Source organism: Heterodontus francisci, chromosome 37, assembly GCF_036365525.1.
Source record: "Heterodontus francisci isolate sHetFra1 chromosome 37, sHetFra1.hap1, whole genome shotgun sequence".
Classification (NCBI taxonomy): domain Eukaryota; kingdom Metazoa; phylum Chordata; class Chondrichthyes; order Heterodontiformes; family Heterodontidae; genus Heterodontus; species Heterodontus francisci.
The window spans coordinates 25,782,467-25,808,327 of record NC_090407.1 but is presented as its reverse complement, the minus strand read 5'-3'; the positions used below and the strand labels follow the sequence as shown (position 1 = coordinate 25,808,327).

Sequence of the window (25,861 nt, the reverse complement as noted above, 5' to 3'; positions counted from 1 at the left end):
TCTCCTTGAACAAACGGAGAAAGGGATAAACTGGTAACCACAGGACTATCAGTCTGATGTCAGTGGTGGGAAAACTACCAGAGACCATTGTCAAAGACAAAAGTAATTCACACTTGGAGAAGCAAGGGTTAATAAGGAATAAAAACAAGAAATGCTGGAACCACTCAGCGGGTCTGGCAGCATCTGTGAAAAGAGAAGCAGAGTTAACGTTTCGGGTCAGTGACCCTTCTTCGGAACTGACAAATATTAGAAAAGTCACAGGATATAAGCAAGTGAGGTGGGGTGGAGCAAGAGATAACAAAGGAGAAGGTGTAGATTGGACCAGGCCACATAGCTGACCAAAAGGTTAATGCACTGATTAACACCTAATCTGTACTAATGCTTTGTCTTTCAACACACCATTAACATATTGTTTGCCTTTGCTCCATGACCTTTTGGTCAGCTATGTGGCCTGGTCCAATCTACACCTTCTCCTTTGTTATCTCTTGCCCCACCCCCACCTCACTTGCTTATAACCTGTGACTTTTCTAATATTTGTCAGTTCCAAAGAAGGGTCACTGACCCGAAACGTTAACTCTGCTTCTCTTTTCACAGATGCTGCCAGACCTGCTGAGTGATTCCAGCATTTCTTGTTTTTATTTCAGATTTCCAGCATCTGCAGTATTTTGCTTTTATTTTAGGGTTAATAAGGGTTAGCCAGCGTGGATTTTTTGGTGGCAAATTGGATCTGACTAACCTGATTGGGTTCTTTGAAGTAACAGAGAGGGTTGACAAAGGTAGTGCAGTAGATGTATGTATATGGACTTCAAAAGGCATTCAAAAAAGTATCATACACAGACTTATTCGGAAAATAGAAGCACATGATGTTAAAAGGACAGTGGTAACTTGGGTTTGTAACTGGCTAATGGATAGGAGGCAGAGAGTAGTTGTGAACGGATGTTTTTCTGACTGGAATACAGTATGCAGTGGGGTCCCTCAGGGGTCAGTATTTGTCCATTATTTGTTATATGTGAATGATCTGGACTTGGGTAGAGGGAGTACAATTTCAAAGCTTGCAGATGCTACAAAGCTTGGCAATGTAGTAAATAGCGAGAATAGTAGCAGACCTCAGGAGGACATAGACAAGATTGGTGAAATAGACAGGCACAGGCAATTTAATGTGGGTAAGTGTGAAGTGATGTGTTTTGGGAGAATCCATATGGTTAGACAGTACAATCTAAATAGTACCATTTTGGTAGTGGTGCGGGGGGGGGGGGGGGGTGTGCAAGAGCGGGAAAAAAAACTTGCATTTATTGCTCTGCGGAGAGCCAGCATGGACTCGATAGGCCGAATGGTCTCCTTCTTTGCCATAAATGACTATGACTTACTTATTGCCTTTCATGACCACCGGACACCCCAAAGCACTTTAGAGCCAATTAAGTACTTTTAAAAAGTACTGTTGTAATGTTGGACCAGACGGTACATATATACGAATCTTTGAAGGTGGAGGAATCCGATTCCATAGAAACTTTCAAAAGACAATTGGATATGTACTTGAACAGGTTTAATTTGCAGGTTTATGGGGAAAAGGCTGGGGTGAGGGAAAATTGGGTAGCTCTTTCAAACAGGCATAGCAGGCTGATTGGCTTCCTTCTGTACTGTGAGATTCAATGATTCCAAGGAAAGTATCCTTAGATTTATAGCAGTCACTATCCAAATCGTTTCATAGTCTAAGGAAGCAGCAATAACATCCCTTGATATTAGACATATGGTCAACCTTTTGGAAGCTAGGCAACTGCATTAATTTACAGGGGGTTAGGTTACTGGACTAGCCATCTAAGGAACATGCATTCAAATCCCACCATGGCAGTTTGAGAATTTGAATTCAATATTAAAATAAATCTGAAATAAAAAGCTGGTATCAGTAAAAGTCACCATGTAGCTGTCAGAATGTTATCAAAACACAATTAGTTCCTCAATGCCCTTTAGAGAAGAAATCCTTAACTGGTCTGGCCTATATGTGACTCCAATCCCACCCAACATTGTTGGCGCTATGCCATTCAGTTGTATTAAACCAGTAAGTAGTTCAAGACGACCCAACATCACCTTCTCAGAGCAACTGGGAATGGGCAATAAATGCTAGCCTTGCCAACAATGCCCACATCAAGGATGATTTTTTTATAAATTGGAATTCATTAGTTATAATAGTGATTCCAATGAAACTGACATGTGTCCTGACTCTGGTTGTATTGGTACCATTAGGAATGCAGATTGCATCCTGCAAGGGACTGATACAGGGAGACTGGTGTGAGATTGCACAAGTGAAGACAACTCCAGTTGCTGTGATCTTTGGACTGATTATGAGGCACCTAGCACTAACTCAGGTGAATTCAATGTGATCTCAAGAAATTTTGTGGAGTGAATCAGGCTGTGTGGCAACAGGAGGGGATGCAGGAAAGAGGACAACCATGGACACATTTGTACATTTGTAAAGGGTGGGGGTGGAAACTATCATGTAGCCTCAGTAAAAGTATGATTTTTTTTTGCCAATATCACAATTATAAGCCAAATCAGACACTATTGTTTGCTTACAAGAAGCAGCTTCTCTGCTATCAGGTAGGAATGTGATTAGATTGTGGTCAATGCTCCAAAATATTTCATTTTCTGGAATTTCAAACTCAGTATGTTCTTTAAAATGTAATCGCCTAAAGAAATTATGGCTTACAACATTTCATATCTATTACTGGGTGGGGTGGAATGAGGGAAGAGATTAAAACAGCTAATAGCTGCAACAGAATCTTTCATTGTAAGTCAAATTTAGAAAAATAGGTCTAAATATAAATATATTGCAGTTACTAGAAATTGTTGCAAATCATGGGAGATTTGGATAAATACAGTGACATCATCCTAAAATAATACATAACATGGCAGGATAAACCAGTAACCAATAATCAGTACCTCTTATAATTCATCTGTTTTCATTTGTTTCCCTCTCACTCATTATTTCCCCTCCATATTTTCTCCCTTCTTCTCAAGGAAGTACTAACATGCTCAGGTACAGCCCTCCGGTACCTTGCTCCAGTGGCCAATCTTCATGTAAGCCTTATGAGTGTTGAGAGGCTATTCAAAGGTGGGCATCAGTTGAGCTAACTCAGCACATACCAGGGATCGCCCTGATCTATATTTCTCAGTACCACACTGAGTAGTGTCTGAATGCTTATAACTTTCCTCACATATAATCCACACTTTTAATTGTCACTGCACATATCTTACACTGGAACACTGCAGTCATCCATTTTTTCCCCCAATTTTTTTACCCTGTATTCCTTTGCTGTAAGTGGGTGCATACCCTCCACTATCTTTTCCAAGATGTCTGAGCCCTGATGATGAGTGGCAGTAGGGTATTTGGGGACTGGCACAGCTAAGCTTCATCCAACATAGCCACACCCACACACACGCTTCCCCCCTCCTACACTCCTGACGTCAACTGTATAGTCCCCATCACTGCCTCGCTTGAGGTCAACTCAGCACAGGCCAGAGACTGAACCAGGTGCCTTTCCTGTGCAGTGTAGCTCGGCTACTCACAGAAATAAATCCATTGAGTTATCAGAGAAGCTTGTCTCCAACTTGTGTTTTAAAACTGTCCTGTCTGGTCCAAGGTAGGTTTTATTTGCTAGCTAATATCCTGTTTTATGGTATCCAGCAAGGATTTAAAACAGACTTTAATGGACTCTACTGAGGGTCACAGCCCCAGATTACGGTTTTGTCTTGTTGTAGGGACTATATGATCTGATCTTGACATCCATTTATAAATTTAAATTGCTCGTTTATGACTGCTCCTAGTAACTGCCTGGTAAACAAAGGTATATACAGTACAAAATGTCTTGGTGTTACAGGAGTGTAATGTGCACAGGATCTGCTGTACCAGATTTGCAAAGATAAGATCTATCTCCAAACACTAACTTTGTAAATTGTGCAAGCACAACAGGTCTATAAATGTCACATTATTTTTGTCTGAATAAAGATAACCAAATGTTTCTGAAGCAACTGTGATGATTCAGCCCAGCAATAAGATTACCAAAAATACCTAATTCTTTCAGTTCGAAAGATAAAAAGAGGCTTGATCTTTCTCAGGACTGAAACCCTTTCAAGCATTAACAATGATTTAATGACGAGCGTAAAGATTAACAAATTAGAATTAGAGAAACGCAAAAAACACCTTAATTCAGAAAATCATTTAAATTAAATTATCACATTCTGGTCATGTTCCATTTTAGATTTTGGTGACTTCAAAAATTCAAATCCACCATTAGTTTTGAAAAACCAAAATTCCTGGTTTAGGATTATTACACTAAACATATAGACCAATAAACACCAATTACACACCAAGAATTTGGAATTAGTAAATTAATTTAAAGGGATTGTGCTCTCTCAGGATATGCACAACACAAATTACTCCTCAAACTTTCAAAAATTGACCAAAGCTCCACAGCATGTTCTACTTCTATTAATTTTAAAAGTAATTTACCCTGTTATATTGCAGGTTAAATTGAGGAATTATGTTAGACATGGACTACTGCAGTTGCTGATAACTTGATATAATAAAAGTCAGTGGACTACCAGGGCAGCCCCAATGAGCTGGCTCCACTTCATCACCATATATTAAAGGGAAGATATTCTTACCAGCTGTTTCCTTGCCTATACACTCAGTTAAGATAAACAGGGAAAGAGTTCAAACCAGGCACACACGTTTCTTCCATTCAGCAAATTAGTTCTGCTTTCTCTAGTTGCTTCCAGTGTGTTAGTAGTATAAATTATATAACCATATCATACCTGACAGCCAAGGTGTCAGAATTAACACATTTATTACCAGAGCTACTTCTTGAGATCACTTTAGTGGAGTCTATGGTCAGAGGATAATTCCAGAAGGTGCAGTTGCCACAGTTGTGTGGAGTGGTGCAAGCTGAAACAAGTGATGTTGATCGGACATCTTAACAATTACCTACTCATCAAAAAGATAGCCATATCTTTATAGCCCACCTGAAAATGTTGGCTGTCTAGGGACTAAATAATGTCAGCTGGATGGCTATTTACACACACAGTACAGAGAGAGTGCTGCCATATATTCTATAATGTGCTAAGATTTTTATTCTGTGTATCAAAATTATAAGTGCCTTCAACATTACCATGAAAGAATTGTTTTGAGTTTTACAAATATTTACAGCACTGTGTAACACGGTTCAAGTCTGGGGGGGTTGGGGTTTCCTTTCTTTTTTACACAAGTTAATCAGATCAGACCAAAGCACAGAATTCCAAAAGTACTATGTACAAACGCCATTAAAAAGTACAAGGAGACTGCTTGCTGCCGGTAGGTAGTTACAGCGTTCATGGCTAGCTCAGACAGCGCAGCCGTTTTCTTGGGAGTATCAGTCCCCATGCACCCCCGTCCTAATAGGAGTAGGGGGCTTGTTTACTCAGTACCAGTTTTTGCTGCGTATTGGAGACCACTTTTCACCACATTGGCTTAAATCAGACTCAGATCGCTCCAAACAACAAAAGGATAAAAAAACAAAGGACTGTGGAAAGAATTTATAAATTAATGAAACCGAACAGATGTCCTGACAAGCATAAAATACTCTCACATCTTGAAGGGCAGCGTTAAGGAGTAGTGAAGCGCACTTAAGAATGAATGAAAGTACAAAGTCCGCATATGAAAATAAGATTTCTCTGAAAATGCATTTTGGCACAGGTAAAATTGTATGTTTTTTTCATCTCAGTAAAGTTTGAATTCATGGTTCCAAGGATTCAGCATTTCCCACCAGCTTTATTTCCCTTTTCAGTTTAAACTGTTCATCCCTCTTCTCTCAGCAATCAGCCCATTTGATTCCTTCTCGAAGAAAGGAGATTTACGAAAGGAAAAAGTTGATCCTTACAACTGATGGTGTGGTTGAAAGCGTCCCAACTCTGGCCCTGCTGAAACAGGTAGGGATTCTGAGGTCCTGCCTTCAAGTCCATCAGAGGGGGTCCAGGATGCTACCATGATAAGATCCATAGCAATCTACTGCCATACAGTCACCAAGTCACTAATATAGTGCAATGGTAATCCCAATTCACATAAACAGGAATCGCCGAGAGTGCAGGATTACATAGAGGGGTTTCCACTCTGCCACTGGAGCCCACCAGTTCGCCCAGGGCTGGAAACATTGTAAACACGTAGCTGCCCATTGTCCAAATCGGGCCCTGCTTGGAAGAAGATTGGCAGTTGGCAGTGTAACGGAGTCCAAGATTAAAAAGGAGAGCAAACCAAATGCTCATACTGAAGCAATGACAATCATTAGATGAGGGGAGATGTTGGAGATGCTGGCAAGCAAATCTGGGGCTAGACGGGACAGATGACTTTCAGAGAATTCACAGGGTGGGAATATCTGTAGAACATAAGCAGGCTGCAAAGAGAAAAGGCACAAGATCAGTGGGTGCAGCCTCCAAAACATCGGCAGGTTTTCTGCAGAATAATAACTATCATTAAAACTTTCACTTTCAATGTGGTAAAATAATTCCCAATGAATCTCAAACTATGTTTCATTTTGATATGCAAACAACTGGCTCACTACAAAGATTTCATTTTAATTAGTTGTGGGGCTTCAAACATCGGCCTCATTCAAGCACTCATCCTGGAAAGCTCAAAAATGAACTCCTCGTCTTCAAACCTATCAGTATCCACAGTTTTTAAACTGACCAGATTTCTCTTCTGAAGTTCAATCAACTCGGAATATAGTACGATGGGAGAGGGAGGCCTGCAGATTCAACTGGCCAAGGTAAGATTCAGTCATTTACAGCATAGGGGGAGGCTATTTGGCCCATCGAGTCCATGCCAGCTCTCCACAGTAGAGGCCTGCTCAGGTCAGGAAAAAAGAACCTGACCAAACCACAGCAGACCTGAGCCCGACCCAGCCCAAGTCCCTCTGGTTTTGCCCCGTGCCGAACCCAACTCAAGCCGACTCGACCATCCCTTTACTTACCTTCCGACTGGGAAGCTCCACGAAGCTGCAGCGCATGCGTGATGACGTCATAGTGACGTCACTCACTCACTGCGCAGACTCAGTTTCGTCCCGGACTCCCAGCTCAGATAAGCTTTTTAATTTCAATACTTACCGGCAGAGCACTTACCAGGTGTGTCTAGCCCGACCAGACCTGGACTCGGTACGACCCAACCCGAGCCAGAAAGCCGGACCTTGAAGATGGGCCCGGCCTGACCTGACCTGACCCGAACCCGACACATGTCGTCCGGTCCTGTCGGTTTGGGTCAGGTAGCAGTCCTCTACTCCGCAAAGCAATCCTATCAGTCCCACTCCCCCGCTTGAACCCCGTAGCCCTACAAGTTTATTTCCTTCAAGTGCCCAACCAATTTTCTTTTGACCTCCCTATTCTTCCTACCAAAATGTACTACCTAATATTTATCTGTGTTGAACTTCATTTGCCAATTATTTGCCTATTCTGCAAGATTCTTAAAGTTCTCCTGAAATTTGTTGCAGTCCTCCTCAGTATTGACTATCCCCCCCAATTTGGTGTCATCTGCAAATTTAGAAATTGTGTTTTTGATTCCAAAGTCCAAATTGTTAGATATGAACAGAAAAAACATAAAAATTGTCAATTTTGAAGTTGGGAAGGGGGGAGACTAGGAGGAAAGAAAGAGTCACTTGCCTTTCTGCCTTGAGCAGCTTCATGTCTCTGCCTGAAGGACATATTACTATTTACAACATCCCACTGCAAAATGGAAATAGCCTGTTCCTACAGCCCACTGGAAAAGGTTTAAATTCCTATGATGTTGCTTGGCTGCAATCCAGAGTTTTCTTTGGTTGCTGGGGACATCAGGGTATTTCCAGTTGCTCCAGTAAAGCTAATTCAAAATGACAGTATTGATACAGCTCACAAGACAAGAGTCAGAGAGCAACAATCCATCACTTCTGGGTGTATGACACCATCTACACCCAACCTGCATTCATCTCTTGTTCTGCCCCCTTGGTGGGCAAAAACACATGCAACTGAATTTCAGTTTGACCATATACCTGATTCGAGCCAGGATTCGGAACATTGATGATGCCAGCAGCTTGTTTGAGCTGTAGATAGTTAATAAAACCAGCCTTCAGTGACTCTGTTTGACTCACTACATCTTCCTGATCACGACCGCATGGTAAAGCCAACAATAAGCAGTAATCAGTTTCCACCTAGAAAACAAAAAAAATTGTCAGGTGATCTTCACTCCAACAATTATTTCCTATTCCGCATATGCCCAAATTATAATCATAACGTTTAAAGACACAAATTTTAAAGATAAAACATCACTGCATTTGAGTTTTTATCCACAAACGTTTAAAGAAATATTGTAACTGCCCCTCCTAAAGCCACTTACCGTCATTCTACGTGCCACACCTTCCAGCTGTGATGCCTCCAGCCGCATGCGTTGAGCAATTCTGAGAGGAGGCCCGCCCTCGGGTGCTGGAAGTGACCGATGGGCCAGAACGTTGTTGCCAGACACAAAATGTAGCTGCACTGCGGCTGTATCATTCTTTAGAGCTAGCAGCCCCTGCCACACAATTGGGTACTTCTAAAGGGACAAACATTTAAAAATGTAAATCACACTTAACAGCGCTTTAATCCTGCAGCATTTCAGTGCTATACATGCAGACCTTATAAAGATGCAACATCTTCCCTAAATTGAAGATTATGAATGTGAAGGGGAATGGTACACTGTTAGATACAGCCAGCACAGGCAAGAGGAACCACTGAAATGAGAGCAAATAGTTAAGGGGATTTCTTTCAGCTAAACATGGTAGATTACTCACCTTAGTTAGAATCTTCCTCAATGTTTCAAGGAAGTTTTCATTTAAAAGCAGTTTATTCTTCTAATTCAGCCCCAAGTTAGAGTCATAAACAAGTTTTATAAAACATACAAAATTTTAAAAATGACGAAACGAAAGTATGAAACAAAGTGGAGCAGATGAGAAGTGAAAGGGTCATAAAAATAAAGCCTGCTAATAGAAGTGGGTAAGGGAACAGTTATGACCATGAGGAAACAGACCGACACCTATGCCACTTCAACCAATCTCCATATTCAAACTCAACATTTTACAAATGATTTTGAAACTCTGGGTTTCGATAATTCAAAATTCCTTTTTATGTTAGTTGATAAATCCAAGCTAGTCTATTTAACTGATGCTATGGAGTTGATGCTTACTGTCAGAAGCTGCACCATGTCCACAGGTCTCTGTGAGCCTGACGGTGGCTGTGGATCCTGCTTTCCAGTGGTTTGGGGGTCTGGCCTGGACATCACAGGTGGTGGGGCTGCTCCTGGTGTTGAGGATTGTGTAGAGATAAAAGATGGTTGCTTTGGAGTTAGGGGCTGGTGCGGTGAGGATAGTTCATGTTTGATTGGCATAGACACTCCAGTTGGAGAAGGATAGGAAGTCGGATTAGCTTCTGGCTGTACTCTCTCTCTCTGTAGATGCTGCAGGTGAGGTGAGTGCAGTTCCATCTGCCCTGGCAGTCTGGTGATAGATACATGATGAGGATGCTCAGGAGCTGCAGTTCCCTTGGTATCCTGGGATATTTGTGGAGTTTTACTTCTCTGGCCAGGGTGTGCATGTTCCCCTTCCGAAATACCCTATTAAAGAATGGAGAGTTTTACAAACATAGCATTGAAAATATTCCTGTATTCACCCAACACCACCCACCCCCCCCCACACATTTTATTTATGCATTAAGGCTGGCTGAATCTATGACTAGGATCTCCAAATCAATCTGAAAGATGCTCTCAACAAAACTGTTTGAGAATTCCCTGAATTCCTCAATGATTTTGCCCAGACTGCCATCTGGAATTTGTCTTTTCAGACTTACCTGTTTTGAGTGTACTATGTTGATAATTAGCTACTATACCACAGATTTTTGGAACATTCGAGTTGAAGCTTTTGATAGAAACAAAGTAATGATTTAACACATTATGTGGAAAAACTTGAATCAGATCCTGAACTGATAATTCCTCAAACATTCCTTCAGAATGGAATGACATAACTTTTTAGTAACCTAGTCTGAGCTGATTATATTCTGCTATCGAGGAAAGCATTTCTGCTACCTCCCAACATGTCATTTCAAGTGATGACATGGTTTGCAGGCGGGGGGGTGGGTGGTGCAACAGGGGAAATTTTGGAAGAGAGATGTGGTAGATGGAGTCATCTAGGCTTTGAAAAGCCATGACGTTATCCAGCGGACCGCTGCTGCACAACAGTTCTCATATATCTACCTATAAGCTGGAACATAAAAGCTCCATGCCAAGAGAAAGTGTTGGCAACTCAGCTTTTGTGGGGGTCACTAAAGTTTAGTGCTCTTGACTATTTAAAGTCTTAATTGTTGAAGATAGCTGAGGGTAGCGCTTCAATAGAAATACATCGGCAATGTTTCAGTTAATCTTAAAAAGAAAATCAGTCTAGATAAAATAACAAATATCTAAGCCTCACAGAAGAATCCTGTGGATGCAGCTTGGAATATAAGAGGGAGATCGGATATGAGCTATTTATATTGGTGACAAAAACTAAAGATGAGTATCCTTCAAGGGGAGGGAAACAGCAGGAGTAAAAACACAGCATAAAAAGTGGAAAGAAGATGTGGGAAATATGCAATAGGATTTGCCCCAGAAAAGCCCAAGAGCTGATGTTTGTGGAAGTCCCCTGGCTTAAGAATGCTTCATTTCAAAATTGGATTGTGGACCCAATTGCAAAGGTAAATTCCAAGTCTGTGGGAGGCACCTTCGAGGAAAAAAGGTTCTGTGACACAGCAGGCAAAAATATGGATGGGAAATACAGACACAGACTTCTAACTGGAGCAAAAACAATAAAGCACTCCAGTAAGTAAATGTACCGATGAACATACTCAAAATGATGATGACATTGAAGCATCAAAAAATTTGAAAAATCAGCTAATTCTAAAATACTACCAACAGTGGAAGAGGGAAAGGCTCCTCAGACTACTGTCTGAAAGTGGGCAGGGGGAAGATCACCTGACTCAAGACAATATAAAACTCCAATAGAAATATTGTCTCAGCTCTCTTCCCTCCCCACCCTCGGTGAAATGACAGCCCTACCCGAGGGCAACTGAAATTGCAATGAATGAGCAAGATGCTCTATTTTGACATTTAACTTGAGAACAAAACTGTCCACAATTGTCCCACTCAGAGACAATGACACAGTATGACAATTTCCAACTTCATTGTGTATTTGTGCCCAGGGACAGAATTCAAAAACAGGATCTTCACAGCATCAGCCAAAAATGCCTGGCAGTAGCATACATTTTAAAGATAAAACATTTTAGCCATCAAAACCATCTTCAAATCAGTAACTTAAATCAACAAAACTTCTCTGATGAAGAATTATGTTGAACCATGGAAAGCCTGACTTCCTTACAATATGACATTACTTAACAGCGATTTACAGTGTTGCCAGCACTTAAACGCCAGCTTTGGCTCACTGGTAGCACTTGACTCTTGAGTCAGAAGGTTGTGGGTTCAAGCACCACTCCAAAGACTCGAGCACCGAATCCAGGTCGTCACTTCAGTGCACTACTGAGCAATTGCTACACCATCGAAGGTGCTGTCTTTTGGATGAGACATTAAACTGATGTCTCGTATGCCCTCTAAGGTGAACGCAAAAGATGCCACGACACTATTCCAAGAAGAGCAGGGGTGATCTCCCCGTCGTCCGGGTCAATATTTATCCCTCAATCAACATCACTAAAACAGGTTATCTGATCATTATCTCATTGCTGTTTGTGTTGGACATTGCTATGCAGAAATTGGCTGCTCAGTTTCCAACATGACAACAGTAACTACACTGCAACAGTATTTAATTGCTTGTAATGAGCTTTGTGATGTCCTTAGGTCATGAAAGGTGCTATAGTTTGTTCCTTCTTTCATATCTGGAAAAACGTGCACACACTAGCAAATTCTGAATTACAAGTGTTCGGCCAAATATTTCTCTAAAGGAAGAGAAACCTTGCGGCATACGTAAACAACTCTTTGAAGGTGGCAGGACAAGTTGAGAAGGCTGTTAAAAAAAGCATTAGGGACCCTTGGCTTTATAAACAATACCAAGATACATTCCTACATCATCTTTAACATAGTAAAACGTCCCAAGGTGCTTCACAGGAGTGAATATCAAACAAAATTTGACACCAACAGAAAATTAACCAAGAGTGGCTTGGTAGCACCACTACTGACTGGGCTGACCATGATAAAGGACATATCTGCCAGACTGGGCCTGCAGCAAGTGGTGAGAACCAACACGAGGGAAAAACCTACTTGACCTCATCCATGTCAATCTACTTGTCACAGATGCATCTGTCCATGTCAGTATTGGTCGAAGTGACCACTGCACAGTCCTCATTCAGAACAGATCTAGCAACTCAAAACTGGACATTCATGAGGCACTGTGCACCATCAGCAACAGCAGAATTGTATTCCACCACACTCTGTCATCTCATGGCCCGGCATATCCCTCACTCTACCATCAAGCCGGGGAGCAACCCTGATTCAATAAAGAGAGTAGGAAAGCATGTCAGGAGCAGCACGAGGCATACCCAAAAATGAGGTGCTAAACTGGTGACGCTGCATGCATACTAAACAGTGGAAGCAGCATGCCACAGACAGAGCTAAGACATCCCACAACCAACAGATCAGATCAACACACTGCAGTCCTGCCACATCCAGTCATGAATGGTGGTGGACAATTAAACAACTGATGGGGATGAGGAGGTTCAACAAACATCCTCAATGATGGCAAAGGCTAGTGCAAAAGCCAAGGCTGAAGCATTTGCAATCATCTTTAATCAAAAGTGCCAAGTAGGTGATCCATCTCGGCCTCCTCCTGAAGACCACATCATCACAGATGACAGTTTTCAGCCAATTCGATTCACTCCATGTGGTATCAAGAAATAGCCAAGTGCACTAGATACAGCAAAGGCTACAGCCCAGACAACATCCCGCCTATAGGGCTGAAGACTTGTGCTCTAGAACTAGCCGTGCCCCTAGCCAGGCTGCTCCAGTACAGTTACAACACTGACACCTATCCGTCAATGTGGAAAGTTGCCCAGGTCTGCCCTGACCACAAAAAACAGGACAAATCTAATCTGGCCAATTACCGCCCCATCAGTGTACTCACGATCATTAGCAAAGTAATGGAAGGTGTCATTGACAGTACTATCAAGTGGCACTTACGAATAACTTGCTCACGAATGCTTAATTTAGGTTCTGACAGGACCATTCAGTTGCAGACCTAGCTAAACTAGAGTGAATGGGAATCAGGGGGAAAACTCTCCTCTGGTTGGAATCATACCTAGTGCAAAGGAAGATGGTTATGGTTGTTGGAGGTCAATCATCTCAGCTCCAGAACATCACTGCAGGAGTTCCTCAGGGTAGTGTCCTAGGACCAACCATCTTCAGCTGCTTCATCAATGACCTTCCCTCCATCATAAGGTCAGAAGTGGGGATGTTTGCTGATGATTGCACAGTTCAACACCATTTACGACTCCTCAGGTAATGCAGCAAGACCTGGACAGTATCCAGGCTTGGGCTGATAAGTGGCAAGTAACATTCATGCCTCAGAAGTGCCAGGCAATGACCATCTACAACAAGAGAGAATCTAACCATCTCCCCTTGACATTCAATGGCATTACCATCGCTGAATCCCCCACTATCAACATCCTGGGCATTACCATTGACCAGAAACTGAACTGGAGTAGCCATATAAATACCGTGGCTACAAGAGCAAGTCAGAGGCTAGGAATCCTGCGGCGAGTAACTCAACTCCTGACTCCCCAAAAGCCTGTCCACCATCTACAAGGCACAAGTCAGGAGTGTGATGGAATACTCTCCATTTGCCTGGATGGGTGCAGCTCCAACAACACTCAAGAAGCTCGACACCATCCAGGACAAAGCAGCCCGCTTGAGTGGCACTCCATCTACAAACATTTACTCCCTCCACCACCGACGCACAGTGGCAGCAGTGTGTACCATCTACATGATGCAATGCAGCAATGCACCAAGGCTCCTCAGACAACACCTTCCAAACCTGCAACCTGTACCACCAAGAAGGACAAGGGCAGCAGATGCATGGGAACACCACCACCTGCAAGTTTCCCTTCAAGCCACACACCATCCTGACTTGGAATTATATCGCCATTCCTTCACTGTTGCTGGGTCAAAATCCTGGAACTCCCTTACTAACAGCACTGTTGGTGTACCTACCCCACATGTACTGCAACAGTTCAAGAAGGCAGCTCACCACCATCTTCTCAAGGGCAATAAATGCTGGCCAAGCCAACGACGCCCACATCCCATGAACGAACGGGGAAAAAAAATTACAGCTTTGGTTCAAACATGGACACAAGAGTTGAATTCCAGAGATGAGGTGAGAGTGACTGCAACATTTAACCGAGTATGACATCAAATAGCCCTAGCAAAATGGAAGTCAATGGGAATAAGGAGGAAAGCTCTCCACTGGTTGCAGTTGTACCTAGCACAAAGGAAGATGGTTGTGGTTGTTGGAGGCCAATCATCTCAGCCCCAGGAGTTCCTCAGAACAATGTCCTAGTCCCAAGCATCTTCAGCTGCTTCATCAATGACCTTCCCTTAGATTAGATTAGATTAGATTAGAGATACAGCACTGAAACAGGCCCTTCGGCCCACCGAGTCTGTGCCGAACATCAACCACCCATTTATACTAATCCTACACTAATCCCATATTCCTACCAAACATCCCCACCTGTCCCTATCACCTGCTTAAACTAGTGACAATTTATAATGGCCAATTTACCTATCAACCTGCAAGTCTTTTGGCTTGTGGGAGGAAACCGGAGCACCCGGAGAAAACCCACGCAGACACAGGGAGAACTTGCAAACTCCACACAGGCAGTACCCAGAATCGAACCCGGGTCCCTGGAGCTGTGAGGCTGCAGAGCTAACCACTGCGCCACTGTGCCACCCTCATCATAAAGGTCACAGTGGGGATGCTCACCGATGATTGCACATTGTTCAGTACCATTCGCAACTCCTCAGGTAATGACGCAGTCCGTGCCCACATGCAGCAAGAATTGGAGAACATTCAAGCCTGGGCTGATAATTGCCAAGTAACATTCGTGCTACACAAGTGCCAGGTAATAAACATCTCCAACAAGCGAGAACCTAACCATCTCCCCTTGATGTTCAACAGCACTGACATTGCTGAATCCCCCAACAACATTCTGGTGGGTCACCATTGACCAAAAACATAAATAATGTGACTACAAGACCAGGTCAGAGGTTGGGAGTATCTCACCACCAGACTCCCCAAAGCCTGTCCGCCATGTACAAGGCACAAGTCAGGACTGTGATGGAAGGCTCCCCACATACCTGCACGAATGCAGTTCCAACAAAGAAGCTCAACTCCATACAGGACAAAGCCGTCCGCTTGATCGGCCCCTCACCTACCACCTTAATCATTCATTCCCTCCACCACAGGCGCACCAAGACTCTGTAACCATCTACAAATTCACTCCACCAATTCATCAAGGCTCCTTTGACAGCACGTTCCAAACCATGATCTCTACCACCTTGAAGAACAAGGACAGCTGGTGCATGGGAACACAACCACATGCAAGTTCCCCTCCAAGTCACACACCATCCTGACTTGGAACTATATCGCCTTTCCTTCATTGTCACTGGGTTAAAATCCTGGAACCCCCTACCCAACAGCACAGTGGCTGTACCTAGACTACATAGACTGCAGTTCATCACCACCTTCTCAAGGGCAATTAGGGACGGGCAATAAATGCTGACCTTACCAGCGACGCCCACATCCCATGAATGAATTAAAAGGAAACCGGGCCACATAGAGATATTAGGACTGTTGACCAAAAGTTTGGTCAAAGGTAAGTTTGAAGGGGCATCTTAAGGGATTGAGAGAGGTAGCGAGGCAGAGGTTTAGGGTGGGATTCCAGAGCTTAGTGCCTAGGCAACTGAAGGGACAGCCACCATCAGAGAAGCAAAGAAAATCGGGGATGCACAAGCGGCTAGAATTGGAGGAGTGCAGTGATGTCGGAGGTTTGTAAGGCTGGAGGAGGGTACAGAGATAAGGAGAGGTAAGGACCCGTTAGGGACCAATGGGGAAATGTGTGGGTGGAGCCAGAGGACATTGGTAGGGTGTTGAACGAATACTTCACATCTGTCTTCACCCAAGAGAAAGAGGATGTAGATATAGAACTTAGAGAGAGAGAGACTGTGAGGTTCTTGAGCAAATTGTCATAGGGAGTGACAAGGTATTGGAGGTTTTGGAAGGCTTAAAAGTGGACAAATCTCCAGGTCCGGACGATTTGTGTCGCAGGATGCTGTGGGAGGTGAGGGCAGAGATTGCAGGGGTTTTGACCCTAATTTTTAATTCCTCTCTGGCCACGGGGGAGGTGCCAGAGGACTGGAGAACAGCTAATGTGGTCCCACTATTTAAGAAAGGTTGTAGAGATAAGCCAGGGAACTACAGACCAGTGAGTCACGCGTCAGTGTTAGGGAAACTTGGAGAAAATTCTGAAGGAAAGAATCTATCACCACTTGGAGGGGCAAAATTTGATTAGGAATAGTCAGCATGGCTTTGTCAGAGGGAGCTCAGGCCTAACAAATTTGATTGAATTTTTTGAGCATGTGACCAGGTGTGTAGATGAGGGTAGTGCAGTTGATGTAGTTTACATGGATTTCAGCAAAGCCTTTGACAAGGTCCCACATGGGAGACTTATCAAGAAAGCAAATGCACATGGGATACAAGGTAACTTGACAAGTTGGATTCAAAATTGGCTTAGCTGTAGGAGACAGAGAGTGATGACAGATGGCTGTTTTAGTGACTGGAAGCCAGTGCCCAGTGGCATACCACAGTGATCTGTGCTGGGTCCCCTATTGTTTGTCATTTATATAAACGACATAGATGACTATGTGGGGGGTAGGATCAGTAAGTTCGCGGATGACACAAAGATTGGCCGAGTGCTAAACAGTGAGGTGGAGTGTCTTGGGTTACAGGAAGATATAGACGGGATGGTCAAATGGGCAGAAAAGTGGCAGATGGAATTTAACGCTGAAAAGTGTGAGGTGATACACTTTGGAAGGAGTAATGTGACACGGAAGTATTCAATGAATGGCCTGACACTGGGAAGTCCCGAGGAACAAAGGGACCTTGGCGTGTTTGTCCATAGATCTCTGAAGGCAGAAGGGCAGGTTAAAAGGGTGGTGAAAAAGGCATATGGGACACTTGCCTTTATAAATCGAGGCATAGATTACAAAAGCAGGGAGGTCATGTTGGAGTTGTACAGAACTTTGGTAAGGCCACAGCTGGAGTACTGTGTGCAATTCTGGTCGCCACATTATAGGAAGGATGTGATTGCATTGGAGGGGGTGCAGAGGCAATTCACCAGGATGTTGCCTGGGATGGAACATTTAAGCTATGAAGAGAGGTTGGATAGGCTTGGGTTGTTTTCACTGGAGCAGAGAAGACTGAGGGGTGACCTGATCAAGGCGTACAAGATTATGAGGGGCATGGACAGGGTGGATAGGGAGAAGCTGTTCCTCTTAGTTGAAGGGTCAGTTACGAGGGGTCACAAGTTTAAGGCAAGGGGCGGGAGTTTTAAGGGGGATTTGAGGAAGAACTTTTTTACGAGGGTGGTGACGGTCTGGAATGCCCTGCCTGGGAGGGTGGTAGAGGCAGGTTGCCTCACATCCTTTAAAAAGTACCTGGATGAGCACTTGGCACGTCATAACATTCAAGGCTATGGGCCAAGTGCTGGCAAATGGGATTAGGTAGACAGGTCAGGTGTTTTAATGCATCGGTGCAGACTTGATGGGCCAAAGGGCCTCTTCTGCACTGTATTATTCCGTGATTCTGATTCTGTGTAGGCTATTTGAGGGATTTGAAAACAAGATGAGACGTTTTGCATCGAGGCGTTGCTGGACCAGGAAGCAATGTAGGCTAGCAAGCACAGGGTTGATGTGAGTTAGGATAGGAGCAGCAGAGCTCTGGATGATCTCAAATTTAAGGATGAAGGAAAATGGGAGGCTAGCCAGGACAGCATTGCAACAGTCGAGTCTAGAGGTAACAAAAGGACAAATCCGTGAGGTTGAACATTTCGTGGATATCATGTCTATGGATGTGATCACCCTACAGGCTCAGATAGCCATGTGGGAATATGTTATTGTGGCGATAACAGACACCTGTGACAAAAAAGGACAAGATTGGGCACTAAATATTCTTGGATACAAGGCATTCAGGAATGATCGGGAAGAAAAGGAAGGAGGAGAGGTTAAGGAATATATTACAGTGCTGGAGAGAGAGGATGTCCTGGAGGGGTCAAGGACAGAGTCTATTTCGTTAGAGTTATGAAACAATACAGATATAGACCACCAAGTACTGGGAAAGATGAAGATGAAGAGGAACAAGTCTGCAAGTAAATTACAGGGAGGTGCAAGAATTTTAGATTAGTTATCATGGGGAAGTTAAATTATCCTAATATAGACTGGGTGAGTAATAGTGTTAAGGGCAGAGAGGGGGAAAGAGTTTCTAGAGTGTGTTCAGGAGATTTTTCTGGATCAGTTTCTGATCCAACGAGGAAGGCGGCATTGCTGGATTTGGTTCTGGAGAATGAGGTGGGTCAAGTGGATCAAGTGTTGGTAGGGGAACATTTAGGGAACAGTGATCATAGTATCATAAGTTTAGATTAGTTTTGGAAAAGGACAAGCAGCAATCCAGAGTACAACTAAATGATTGGGGGAGGGCCAATTTCAGTGAGGTGAAAACAAATTTGGCCCAGATAAATTGGAATCAAAGGATGGCAGGCAAAACTGTAGTGGAATAGTGGGCTTCCTTTAAAGAGGAGATGGTTTGGGTACAGGCGAGGTACATTCCCACAAAGGGGAGAGGTAGAACAAGAAATGCCGGTGCTCCCTGGATGACGCAAAGAATAGAGTAAGATGCAGTAGAAAAATGGGACATATGACAGATATCAGGTTGACAGTGTAAATGAGAACCAGGATGAATATCGAAAAGTTCAGAGGGGAAGTGGAAAAAGAAATAAGAAAAGTAGAGAGAGAGAGTATGAGAAGAGACTGGCAGCTAACTTAAAAGGGAGTTCAAAAGTCTTCTAAAGACATTTAAATAGTAAAAGGGGAGTAAAAGGAGAAATGGGGCCAATTAGGGACCAAAAAGGGGATTTATGCATGGAGGCAGAGGGCATGGCTGAGTTACTAAATGAGTACCTTGCACTTATCTTTACCAAGGAAGATGCTGTGAAAGTCATAGCGAAAAAGGAGGTATTTGAGACACAGGATGGGCTAAAATTGATAAAGAGGTATTGGAAAGGCTGGCTTAAAGCTGATAAGTCACCAGGACCTGATGAGATGCATCCGAGGATACCGAGGGAAAGAAGGGTGGAAATTGCGGAAGTACTAGCAAAATCCTCCAATCTTCCTTAGATACAGGGGTGGTGCCAGAGGACTGGAGAATTGCAAATGTTACACCCTTGTTCAAAAAAGGGTGTAAAGATAAGCCCAGCAACTATAGGCCAGTCAAGTTTAACCTCAGTGGTGGGAAAGCTTTTGGAAACAATAATCTGGGACAAAATTAACAGTCACTTGGACAAATGTGGATTAGTTGAGGAAAACCAACTTGGATTTGTTAAAGGTAAATTGTGTTTAACTAACTTGATTGAGTATTTTGGTGAAGTAACTAGAAGGTTGATGAGGGTAATGTGGTTGATTTGATGTTCATGGATATTTGATAAAATGCCACATAACTGGCTTGTCATGAAGGTTAAAGCCCATGGAATAAAAGGGATAGTGGTAGCATGAATACAAAGTTGGCGAAGTGACAGGAAACAGAGTGTAGTGGTGAACAGTTGTTTTATGGATTGGGGAAGGTGTACAGTGGGGTTCCCCAGGGGTTGCTACTAGGACCACTGCTTTTCTTGATCAATAATAATGACTTCGCCTTGGGTGTGCAGGACACAATTTCAAAATTTTCAGATGACACCAAACTTGGAAGTATTGTGAACCGTGACAGACTTCAAGAGGACATGGATAGGCTAGTGGGATGGGCGGACACATGGCAGATGAAATTTAATGCAGAGAAATGTGAAGTGATACATTTTGGTAGGAAGAACGAGAAAAGGCAATATAAAACAAAGGATACAATTCTAAAGGGGGTATAGGAGCAGAGGGACCCAGGGGTATAGTGCACAAAACATTGAAGGTGACAGGGCAGGTTGAGAAAATGGTTAATAAGGCATACCGGATCCTGGGCTTTACAAACAGAGGCATAGAGTACAAAAGCAAGGAAGTTATAGTGAACCTTTTATAAAACACTGGTTCAGTTTCAACCGGAGTATTGTGTTCAATTCTGGGCACTGCACCTTAAGAAGGATGTGAAGGCATTAGAGAGGGTGCAGTAAAGATTTACAAGAATGGTTCCAGGGATGGGGGACTTCAATTACGTGGATAGATTGGAGAAGCTGGGACAGTTCTTCTTAGAGAAGGTTGAGAGGAGGTTTGACAGAAGTTTTCAAAACCATGAGGGTTCTGGACAGAGTAGACAGGAAGAAATTTCCACTGGCGGCAGGGTCAAGAACCAGGGACACGATTTAAGGTGAATGGCAAAAGAACTTAAGGCAACATGAGGAAAATAATTTTCACGCAGAGTGTGGTTAGGATCTGGAATGCATTGCCTGAGAGTGTAGTGGAGGCAGAGTCAATCGTGGCTTTCAAAAGGGAATTGGATTATCTGAAGAGAAAACAATTGCAGGGCTACGAGGAAAGGGCAGGGGAGTGGGACTAGCTGAGTTGCTTTTGCAGAGAGCCGGCACAGATACGAAGGTCCAAAAGTCCTCCTCCTGTGCCGTAACCACTCTGAAATGAGGAGTTCTGCAGCAGGTAAGCAGAGGCAGATGCAGAGACAGGCTATGTTTTTGGAGATGGAAGTAGGTAATCTTGGTGAGAGAGACTATAGGCTCGGAAACTCAACTCAGGGTCAAATAGATCGCCAAAGTTGCTAACAATCTGGTTTAACCTCAGTGACTATGGAGATGGATGGAATCAGTGGCAGGGGCTGAAGACAATGGCTTCATTCTCTCAGTATTTAGTTGGAGGAAATTTCTGCTCATCCAATACTGGATGTCAGACTGGTAGAGTGACAAATTACAAAAAAAAATTAGGGATAGTATTAGATCCGAAGAGGAGGCATATAAAATTGCCAGGAAAAGCAGCAAGTCTGAGGATTGGGAGCAGTTTAAAATTCAGGAAAGGAGGACAAAGAGGTTGATTAAGCGGGGGGAAATAGAGTATGAGAGTAAACTTGCGGGGAACATAAAAACTGACTGTAAAAGCTCCTATAAATATGTGAAGAGAAAAAGATTAATGAAGACAAATGTAGGTCCCTTACAGTCAGAAATGGGGGAAATTATAATGGGGAACAAAGAAATAGCAGAACACACATACTTTGGTTCTGTCTTCACAAAGGAGGACACAAATAACCTCCCAGAAATGTTAGGGAACCAAGGGTCTAATGAGAGGGAGGAACTGAAGGAAATCAGTATTAGTAAAAAAAAAAAGTGCTAGGCAAATTAATGGGGTTGAAGGCTGACAAATCCCCAGGGCCTGATAATTTACAAACCCAGAGTACTAAAGGAAGTGGTCCTGGAAACAGTGGATGCATTGGTGGTCATCTTCCAAAATTCTAGACTCTGGAGCAGTTCCTACAGATTGGAGGGTGGCAAATGTAACCCCACTATTTAAAAAAGGAAGAGAAAAAACAGACCAGAATTACAGACCAGTTAGCCTAATATCAGTAGTGGGGAAAATGCTAGAGTTTATTATAAAGGATGTGATAGCAGAACACCTGGAAAGCATAAACAGGATTGGACAAAGTCAGCATGGGTTTACAAAAGGGAAATCATGCTTAACAAATCTACTGAAGTTTTTGGAGGATGGAACTAGCAGGATAAGGGAGAACCAGTAGATGTAGTGTATTTGGATTTTCAGAAGGCTTTTGATAAGGTCCCACATAAGAGGTTAGTGTGCAAAATTAAAGCACGTGGGATTGGGGGCAATATACTGGCATGGATTGAGAATTGGTTGACAGACAGGAAACAGAGAGTAAGAATAAACGGGTCTTTTTCCAGGTGGCAGGCAGTGACTAGCGGGATACCGCAGGGATCAGTGCTTGGGCCCCAGCTATTCACAATATATATTAATGACTTGGATAAGGAAACATTTCCAAGTTTGCAGACAACACAAAGCTGGGGAGGGCTCCAATGTGACTTGGACAAGTTGGCTGCGTGGGCAAATGCATGGCAGATGCAGTATAACATGGATAGATGTGAGGTTATCCACTTTGGGTGTAAAAACAGAAAGGCAGATTATCTGAATGGTGATAGATTGGGAAAGGGGGAGGTGCAACGAGACCTGGGTGTCCTTGTACACCAGTCGCTGAAAGCAAGCATTCAGGTGCAGCAAGCAGTTAGGAAGGTGAATGGTATGTTGGCCTTCATTGCAAGAGAGGATTTGAGTACAGGAGCAAGGATGTCTTACTGCAGTTGTACAGAGCCTTGGTAAGACCACGTCTGGAGTATTGTGTGCAGTTTTGGTCTCCTTAATTGAGGAAGGATGTTCTTGCTATGGATGGAGTGCAAAGAAGATTTACTAGGCTGATTCCTGGGATGGCAAGATTGACATATGAGGAGAGATTGGGTCGGCTAGACCTAGATTCACTAGAGTTTAGAAGAATGAGAGGGGATCTCATAGAAACCTATAAAATTCTAACAGGACTAGACAGGCTAGATGCAGGGAGTATGTTCCCGATGGCTGGAGAGTCCAGAACCAGTGGGTCACAGTCTCAGGATACGGGGTATGCCATTTAGAACCGAGATGAGGAGAAATTTCTTCACTCAGAGGGTGGTGAACCTGTGGAATTCTCTACAGCAGAAGGCAGTGGAGACCAAGTCATTAAATATATTCAAGAAGGAGACAGATATATTTCTTAATGCCAAAGGGATCAAGGGATATGGGAAGAAAGCGGGAACAGGGTACTGAATTAGACGATCAGCCATGATCTTTTTTGAAATGCGGAGCAGGCCCAAAGGGCCGAATGACCTACTCCTGCTCCTATTTTCTACGTTTCTGAATTAGAGGCAGTAGCGAGGTCGAGAGAGGTGGTGTTGAGGTAGAGCTGGATGTCATCAGTGTACAATGGTGGGCAGGAATTAACTAATTAACTGCCCATCGTCAGGGACACCGTCCCCTTTAATGGACAAGATCCCGCCCCAAGAGATGCCAGCCAGAGGGTCAGTAGCTCAGCATTGCCAGCAGCGCCAACTGGGAGCAGTGGCCAGTGCTGGTACTGCTGTCAGGCAGGGCCCGGCAAAGGGGTGGGGGGGGGTTGGTTGGTGCAGGCGGGGGGTTTTGCCAGGGAGGTGTCCCTGGTGGCCCTCTGTGGCAATGGATTGCCCCTAGAGGAGGAAATTTCCCACCCCAAGACCAGTACGAGGCCGCCAAGTCTCATCTGACAATGTCTTCACGCGACAGTGGGCCCCTCTGATGTTGGCTAAATGCCAGAAAAGGTGGGAAGCAGCCCTTAATGGGCCATTTAAGTGGCTTAATTGGCCTCCCAGAGGACTTCCCCTCTGCTACAGTGCCCGCCGTGGACAAAATGGACTGGTGGCAGGACAAGGTCAGGCACACCACCCCCACCCCCCAGACCCCCTCCAAGGGCTGCATAAAATATAGTTCCCTGCCTGCCCTCTCAGTTGGATGTAAAAGATCCCACCGCACAATTTTGAAGAAGAGCAAGGGAGTTCTCCTCGGTGAGCTGGCCAATATTTATTCTTCAACCCGCATCACTAAAACAGATCATCTGGTCACCTGTTTGTGGGAGCTTGCTGTGCGCAAAATTGTTGGCACATTTCCTAAATTACAACAGTGACTACACTTCAAAAGTGCTTCATTGGCTGTAAAGCACTTTGGGATGCCCTGGGGTTGTGAAAGGTGCTGTATCAATGCAAGTCTTTTTATTTCTTGTGCAGAAGTCAGGTTGATATTTCTCTAGCACTCGACCTCTTTATAAAGAATAGCTGTGCTGAACCTACACAAAATCTTTCAGCTCACTCCCGCAGTCCAAAGTTGACTGGTTTCCTGTGGTTTTCCAGCCAAACTAGAAACATCCCACAGCTGTGAAAATTGAGGCCATTGTTCAGATCCCTCTGGCTGACATAATTTCTTGTAACAATACCAACTGGAGGAAAGCACTGTAGTTTAATATAAACAGTATCACAGGGACTGGGCCCTACCTTGTAATTTTTTTTCATATTTGAATTCCTCGCCAGCTTGCTGATGCTGGTAACACTGTATGTGGAATTTATTTTCTAAATTAATTGATCCAAATTAAAGGCTTAGCATTTGGAGAGGGTTCCTCCAAGGTATTAACCCTCAGTGGGAGGCATTCAAAGGAGAAATTCAAGAGGTTCAGAGTAAACGTGTTCCCGCAAAAAGGGCGGGAAGGCCAAATGTAGAGCTCCATAGATGTCAGGGAGCTTACAGGGTAAAATAAGGCAGAAAAGGAAAGCTTATGACCAACGCCACGAACTCAATACTACAGAAAGCTGAGAGAAGTATAGAAAGTGGAGGGGTGAAATCAAAAAGGAAATTAGGAAAGTTAAGAGAGGGCATGAAAGAATATTGGCAACCAAAATCAAGGTAAACACAAAAATTTATCAATACATTAGGAATAAGAGGACAACGAAGGAAAGAGTAGGGCCCATAAAAGATCAAAAAGGTAACCTATGTGTAGGGGAAGATGATTTTGGTATGGTTCTTAATGAATACTTTGCGTGTGTCTTCACAAAAGAGGGGAACGATGCAGATATTGTAATTAAGGAAGAGGGGTGTGAAGTATTGGATGTGATAAATATAGGGAGGGAGGAAGTATTAATGGGATTAGCATCCTTGAAAGTGGATAAATCACCAGGGCCGGATGAAATATCCCCCAGGCTGTTTAAAGGAGCCAGAGAGGAAATAGTGGAAGATCTGTCCATTCTCTTCAGTCCTCATTGGATATAGGTGTGCTGCCGGAGGATTAGAGAACTGCTAACGTTGTACTTTTGTTTAAAAAGGAAGCAAGGGATAGTCCGACTAGGTACAGGTCAGTCAGTCTAACCTCAGTAGTGGGCAAATTACTGGAATCAATTCTGAGAGACAGGATAAACTGTCACTTAGAAGGGCACGGATTAATCAAGGATAGTGAGCATGGATTTGTTAAGGGAAGATCTTGTCTGACTACACGAACAAGAAATGCTGGAAATACTCAGCAGGTCTGGCAGCATCTGTGGAGAGAGAAGCAGAGTTAACATTTCAGATTAGTGACCCTTCATCAGATGAAGTGTCACTGACCTGAAACGTTAACTCTGCTTCTCCCTCCACAGATGCTGCCAGACCTGAGTATTTCCAGCATTTCTTGCTTGTGTTTCAGATTTCCAGCATCTGCAGTATTTTGCTTTTATCTTGTCTGACTAACTTAATTGAATTTTGTGAAGAAGTAACAAGGAAGATTGATGAGGTAATACAGTTGATGTGGTCTACATGGATTTTAGCAAGGCTTTTGACAAGGTCCCACACGACTGGTTAAAAAAATAAAAGTGCATGGGATCCAGGGAAATGTAGCAAGATGGATACAAAATTGGCTCAGTGGCAAGAAACAAAGGGTAATTGTTGACGGGTGTTTTTGGGATTGGAAGGCTGCTTCCAGTGATGTTTCGCAGGGCTGAGTACTTGGTTCACTGCTTTTTG

General features: G+C 43.6%; 1 protein-coding gene across 1 annotated transcript in view; it reads right to left on the bottom strand.

Moving 5' to 3' along the window:
* Window positions 1–4,260: 4,260 nt before the first annotated feature.
* Window positions 4,261–25,861, bottom strand: part of LOC137352188 (msx2-interacting protein-like) — a 125,701-nt gene continuing 104,100 nt past the window's right edge. The window contains exons 12-15 of the mRNA XM_068017377.1: window positions 9,215–9,640; window positions 8,390–8,584; window positions 8,046–8,204; window positions 4,261–6,422 (exon numbers count right to left, since the gene is read on the bottom strand). Coding sequence (XP_067873478.1) covers window positions 6,291–6,422; window positions 8,046–8,204; window positions 8,390–8,584; window positions 9,215–9,640 — 912 coding nt within the window. The 3' untranslated portion in view covers window positions 4,261–6,290. The remainder of the gene's footprint in view (window positions 6,423–8,045; window positions 8,205–8,389; window positions 8,585–9,214; window positions 9,641–25,861) is intronic.